Source organism: Uloborus diversus, chromosome 6 (assembly GCF_026930045.1).
Source record: "Uloborus diversus isolate 005 chromosome 6, Udiv.v.3.1, whole genome shotgun sequence".
NCBI lineage: Eukaryota > Metazoa > Arthropoda > Arachnida > Araneae > Uloboridae > Uloborus > Uloborus diversus.
In genome coordinates, this window is record NC_072736.1 from 144838774 (window position 1) to 144846217 (window position 7444).

General features: G+C 34.3%; 1 protein-coding gene across 1 annotated transcript in view; it reads right to left on the reverse strand.

Annotated features, from left to right (window-relative positions):
- LOC129225018 (photoreceptor-specific nuclear receptor-like) overlaps positions 1-7197 on the reverse strand; it is a 76111-nt gene extending 68914 nt beyond the window's left edge. The window contains exon 1 of the mRNA XM_054859565.1: positions 7116-7197. Within this exon, the coding sequence (XP_054715540.1) occupies positions 7116-7197 (82 nt within the window). The remainder of the gene's footprint in view (positions 1-7115) is intronic.
- Positions 7198-7444: the final 247 nt, after the last annotated feature.

The window sequence follows — 7444 nt, forward strand, 5'->3', positions numbered from 1 at the left end:
AAATCGCGTTTTTTGTAATGACCCAAGCATGATTCCCGTATAAACGTAGAAACGCTTTTTCCATTACGACCAATTCTCTTAAAAATCAGTGAAATCAAAGAGTAGCTGTTTATTATAGGGCTAGTCAACTCAAAGCTGATACAAGATTTATAAACTGAACATATGTATATATTATGTTAATCGATATAAATCTAAGTAAAATATGCCATATTTTTACACCCTTACGTTTCATATAATAATTGAGCAATCAAGAAGATTGCTTGTTGATCTCACTCCAACTACAGCCTGACTTAAAAATTTCTATTGCCTTTATGATTGGTGAGACCCTGACCATTGATTTTTTTTTCTTTTAGAGTTGTGCTTCATGATAATAAGATAACTATATTGAGAATTTTGTTTTCGGCTTTATTCTTCTTGTAGAACAAGTAAGTATTCCGTTAAGCACACTTCCTATTACGACGTGTTCTGCCGAAAAGAGTTTCTCGTGCTTAAAGAGAATTAAAACATATCTGAGGAGCAAAATGAGAGAAAATAGGTTGATAGGTTTGGTTTACTATCTGTTTATCGTGATAATGAATATACAGAGTTAGTATAAAAGAATATCCCTGTTTTCAAAACTCATGTTTCAAAAACTTTTACACTAACCGCTTTAAATGTTTCATAAAGTAAAGATCAGCTGCACAAGTTTTTTTTTGAACGTACACTGTTAAAATTCAGGAAAGTTTTGCAATAAATATTACTGTAAAATGGAGTGCTTACAGTACAGAAAAAAATTTCAGTGAATTGTACTGAAAAAAAATATATATATAAACGACTGCAGCGCCAATTGATACACTACGTGACTTACAGAGCGAAGCACATAACACCGTATTTCCCCTCGCTCGGTGTGTCCCAGCTCGTATGGTGATCAGCTAAGCCGTTTGCCAATACGAAATGACCTGAGATCGAATCTGCTGTCAACGTCCTGGAGGGGGTATTTTGGTCACAACATTCTTTATACTTGTGTTAACTACTGTATTAGGATTAGCAACAATGTTAAAACCAAGACCTCTGGGAGCTGTTTTTACCCCCACCCCTCCCCTCACATCGCTGCGCCACTGACGTTCCGCAACGCTGGATTGGCCGTGCTTTGATGATTTACCCTTTATGCGTTGTCCAGCCAGATCCCCAAAACTAACCCCATGTAATTTTTTAATGGGGTTTCGTCAAAGACAGTGTTTATACAACTCCATTACCTACAACATTCCAAGAACTGAAAGATCGCATATGTGTAGCATTACGAAGAATCTACAGTGAAACACTCCAAAATGTATGTTATAGATGCGTGTCGCGTTACCAAAGGCACACACGATGAACAATTATGAGTTTAAAAAAAAATTCCCAGGTCACTTTTATGCATCATTTATAGTGCTAACTGCAATAGTTTATGAAATATAAAATTTTAAAACCGGATATTCTTTTAATCTAACCCTGTATAACTCCCGACGAGGTTATCAAAAAAATTACTATGTCTAACAGAAGATTACTCTTGTAATTATGTTGCAATTTTCAAATTTATATTTTGCATTTAATTTTGCTCCTAGCTTTAAATTCAAATGCATTCAAAATTATTACTTGTCATTAATAATAGTTAAATAAATTTTCGTCTTTAAAATCTATTTTGCTTATTTTTAAGAAGATCTCCATATCAATTTGTCAAACTTTCTGATACCCCCCCCCCTCCCACTCCCGAAAAGAAATCTTGGCTACGCCACTGATTGAACCTTCTCCGAAATGAAATCCTGGTTACGCCACTGCATGACTATAATCTTAGAACTATCTTGCACAGAGGCGCATCTTCAGCAGAGTGTCTGTAAAATACACTTTTGTACAATATGACACCTTTTGATAAGAAAACAAACTTACAGGCTAACTTCGCGACCTTCCTCTGAAAACTTTCCGTGCTCGAAAAAATCATTGGTTATGATAAGGATAGGCTGCGCAGCAGGGGGGAAGGGGATGGGTTAAACCTTCCCAGAGCCCTTGGTTTTATCATTATTATCAATCCTAATACCGTAGTTTATAAACGCAGAAAGTCGATACATCCAATACACTTCTCACCTAAGAAGTTCAATTCTGGCTGCGTTCGTGATTTCGGACCACTATCATTAAAATTAGCGAAAAATCAGCAAGCACAAATTTTGCAATTGGAAAACGAAACTTAGTTGAAAAAAAAATCGAAAATTACAAGTACATTTACTTATTAGCAGGGGAAAAAAAACTTTATTCTTCAACCATTAAATAAATTTCTTCTGTTTCCCACTCCGTGCTACTCCTTCCTTTATAATGTTCATAAATACCCACGTTGAAGGAATATTTTAGTTTATCGCGTTTTTTAATATGTTTACTTTTATTAATTTACAACAAGCATCATTGACTCGAATTGACTGGTTTTTTGTTGTTTGGATCGTAGAGGTTTACTAATTGGCGTTCCTAGCGCGGGCGTTCCACGAGGTGTTAACTTTTAGTGTCACCCCCCCCCCCCCCCCCACCCTCTTCCTGCCAGAAAAAAAACTTTCAAATGTGTTATGTAAACATAAACTTCGTACAATTCTCAAGAACAACTCATTTTTAATTTCAACTATATCTAATTCATATAGAACTGGATTCGTGTATGTTTTCGAATTTTTATTTAATTTGTACGTTTTGATGTGTGTTGAGTCCATTTTGACCGGTTTTATAAAATATGTTTGTCTGTGTATACTCTCTTTACGGACCATTCCCTGGAAAAGGCCACTTTGTACACGGAAAATGGTCAAATGAACAAATCATCTATTTCATTAAAAAAGGCAGTGAAATCAGGTTACAGTGAACTTCAATGTTTCATCAGTGATACATTAATGGAGCAAAAATACTAACTAATTCATCTTTACTAATAATAAAGCTAAAAGTCTGGATATCTGTCTCTCTGGATGTCTGTTACGCGCATAGCGCCTTGACCGTTCGGCCGATTTTCATGAAATTTGGCACAAAATTAGTTTGTAGCATAGGAATGCGTACCTCGAAGCGATTTTTCGAAAATTCAATTTTGTCCTTTTTCTATTCCAATTTTAAGAACATTTTATCGAGCAAATTATCATAACATGGACGAGTAAATTACCATAACATGGACGAGAAAATTACCGTAACGTGGACGAGCAAACTACCGTAACATGGTCGAGCAAACTAACGCAGCAAATTGGCGAGAAATTCATCATCCATTAATTGTAAATATACAGGCGAATCAAATGACTTTTATAATTTTCTACTACGGGCAAAGCCGTGCGGATACCACTATTACAAGACATTACAAAAGGTTGACTTTGAATGTTCTAGACGTAACGTATGCAAATTTATTAAATTTTAAACAACAAAATTAGTTTATAAAAATATAACTATGTAAAAAGTATCTTTCGGTCAAATGTAATTATTAAAAAATGTGCTTCCTTTTTAATTAAAATATTAAGAGGTATAACAAAATGTTGGTAAAATTTAGAATCTGGTTGTCCCGCACGTGACGGTGGAATGGCCCTTATGTGCATGGGACAGTGTGTAGAAAGGAAGTAAAATTGATCAAAACTGAACAAAAACCAAGATCGTAATATTTCAAACTAAACGAATTAAATCAGCACCATTATTATTGCATGTCTGTGTATTAACGTTTCTTACATGCAACAATGCACAAGATAAAACAACATACTTCAAGTATTTATGTTACTGTGAAACACTAAAAAAAAAAAAGACGAAATGTCACAGACAGTGGCGCTAACAGGAATTTTTCAAGGACGCGGTCGAAAGTCGGACCATTCTCGTATCGTACCACTCCAATGCGACGAAAAGCATATTATTTTGATTTAATCGGTTGTTAGCAACGAAAAACATTTAAAAATAAATTATTTAATAAATAAAATGCATTAATTAACCAAATAAGTTATTAATAACAAATGCTTGATTAAATTACCGGAAAACACAATAGTTTATGTTTTTCTTTTCTTTTCTTTTTTTTTTCCATAATTTGAAAAAAAAGGGGGCAAGACAAATCATCTGCGGTAGACAGAGAATCTCCTTTCGCTCTACAATATTTTGTTTTCAACCTTCACGTATGTTTTTCAAAAAAGACAACTTGTGTTCTTTTAGGATTTTGATCACCCATTTTTAAAATATTACTCAAAAATCATATTTTACAACATAGGGGGGATCCAAACCCCCTGCACATCCCCTTGTGTGCGCCGCCCGCCATGGATCATTTCCGGGCAACGTTCCAGAATTTCACTGGTTTTCACCAGTTTCCTGGGAAAATCAAGTATATTTGCCAAAAAGTCTCCTAAATTGCTACACTCTGCATAAATGGAGTCTTCTCAATCTTGGAAAAAAAAATTAATTCCCAGTGTTAAACTATAAGGGGAGACTGGGGTTAGTTGATACATTTTGTTTTTTTGAGAATTTTTGAATTTAATTCTGTTATTTTATTTATTTATTTTTTATTTATTTTTTTTTTTTTTTTTGTGCGCGTAATCTAAGATGTTACTGTTAACCATCATGTGTAATGATTAATGAATATATTTATTTATTTTTTAATGTAAAATAATAAAGGCAGGCGTAAAAATAATATGTTACCACTTCGTTTGTATCAACTAACCCCAGTCCCAAAAAGTGGGGTCAGTTGATACATAAAAAGAGAAAAGCAATAACTAGTATTTCAAAATATATTTGTATCTAGTGTATTATTTTTATTATTTTACAGAACATATTAAGGAGAAAAAGTGATACAATATCAAATTAAAAGTGTTTTAGTTTAGAAAAACAAAAAATTACATTATTTAAAATCTAGTCCGACTATGGTGTCGTTTAATCTGAATCACAAGTTGGACTCATGTAAAAAAACGTAGCGTTTAATGCACACTTCATTGTGCCCAGTTGTTCACCGCATGGACTTCACCAATTTTTCTTCCACAGATTTAGAATATGAGTAGAAATATATATCGTCTGACCCATTGTCGAATGTGGCCATTGACTGCATATAAGAGTCTATCTGAATTACTGGTAAGAAAGGTTTATCCAAAAAATATTAAAATATTTGTCTAAATAGATTTTTTTAAATGCAATAAGATATTTTGGCATACCTTGACTGGTTGATAAATTTATCACAGAAGATTTTTTTTTTTTTTTTTTTACAAAAAAAAAAAAAAAAAAAAGTATTAACGAAGTGATGTTTTACATCTTGAAGAAATAAGTACAGCTGCACAAGCAAAACTACATCTCATTGTTTTATCAGGCATTTTTTTTTCCTGTTACCCAAAAGTGCGAAATGGCAATGTAATTGACCTCGTGTATCAGCTAACCCCAGCCCCCCCCCCCCTCCAACCAATCAACTTTTTGTTAAGTGTTTCACCTTCAGCTCAATTGGGGCCCGTCCAGATTGACTGAGTCCCAAATGAAGGTGAAATGCGGTCTCTGGATGCTTTGCAAGAATTTCGGGCTTCTTCAGAACTTCTGAACTCTGTTAGGGAGGTTACTAACTTTTAGCGGGAACTTTCCCTCCTTTTTGCCAAATATGTTACTGATGGCAGAATTTAGGTACATTAGCTGCCCGTTCTTTTTCAGAAAAGCTCTTTTTTGTTTACAGTGAAGTCGGAACACTGGTAAATGTCGAGATACACACTTACCAGCTTCAGTGAATACTACCAAAATTTACATGGAAAGGCATCTCGAAAGAATGAATATTTTCGATGAATCACCGGTGAAAGTCGACATTCCCCTGTTTTGGCTACGGTAACTGACCGAAATCAAAAGTGCAATGTATGTCAACCACAGACGAATTTTATTCAAATTTAAATTGTCAACAAAATTCTTGTTTACTACTACAGATGCTTTTGAAATTTAAAGGTGTAAATTGAATTACTGTTAACTGTAGCTGGATTTCATCGAAATTAAATAATCATATTTATAATGAAAATATACGGAAATATACAACTCTAAGATTCAATTCAACTCATTTCAATCAAGATAATTTAACAAATTGATTTCACGTAGAATAGAAAAGAAAAGAAAATATAGACACATTCATATATTTTGCCCATAAAATGAGATAGGGTACTTAGAAAACTTACTTTAAAGAAAACGTACTAAGGTATGACACAAAAGAATATTCACCAAAATTAGACTGCTTTGTAAGATGCTCCACGGTTGCTATACTCTCTAATACGAATTAAAAACACACCCATCAGCTGAAGAGTGTTTTTAATTACAATCTATTAGTGCTTCAAGGCAAAGGGGGGAAAAAAAGAAATATGCTAATCATAAAGCAAATGTAAAAGTGTCTCCCAGTGAGAATGCTCATTTGAGTATCACGAAATTTGTCACTACTATTCTGCAAGAAAGTCAAAGCACACAAAAAATGGTCTTCTCTGAAACTTAATGTCGTTATTTAGAATATATATATATATATATATATATATATAATTTTCGTACCAATTTATTTATGTTTAAAGAATTAAGTTTTACATCATTTCAAGTTTTATATCATTTTGCAGCTGTGAGAAAAGGAAGAGACAGATCTGAAAATAAATTGTAGGATAATAATAACATCCAGAAAAGTGACTGATAGTTTCATCTGCAAGTATTAAAGGTAAGCTGTTTCTGAAAACATGTTTTTATAAAACTGAGATAAACGTAAAACAGCGATTTTACTGAAAATGAAAAAAAAGGATGATTTCGTGCAAAAGCAATATTATATTAGAAAAAAAAATAAAAAGATAAAAAGAAAGATAGAGGGAAAAAACTACTCACACAAAAGTGGAAAGGAAGTTTAAAAAAAATCATTTCTTTAGTGTTACCATGGTTACAATAAACAAGAGTAGTGCAGATCCACAAAGTCGGTAAAGTTATTAAATATTTTTATTTTGAAGAAATGCATTTTTAATGTGCATTATAGTTTGTTAAAATGTTCGACATCTTCAATATTTCAATTCAAAACAAATACGTACATCAAGATAAATTCCTGAAACCGTCTTTAAGAAATGTAAGTAAATTTAAGGCATAACAACTTGCCTCAGGGCGCTTGATTGGAGCTCTAAGTCGTATTCTTAAGGACTTACCGTCGTCCGTAGTTGAGGAATGTGCCGGACTGGGAGTAGCTCGGGGTCGAACATCCGGCTGCATCGCTTCCGTCTCTGACATGGTCCGGTCGCTTAGAAGTCAACAGGTCTGCTGCTGCCACTCTCGCTTCGGTCCTGAGATCAAAAGGGAAAAGATCCAGCCGCGATCCACATTCTGATTGGACGAGCGACCCGTCCGCCCCCTCAGACGTCACGTCACTTGACGGCGTAACCCCGCCCTGCCGTCACGGCTTTTCACTGGGATTTTTCATTGGAGGACGGCTGACCCCGCCTTCCATGTCTCTCATTGGCCGCCTCTCATCATCAGT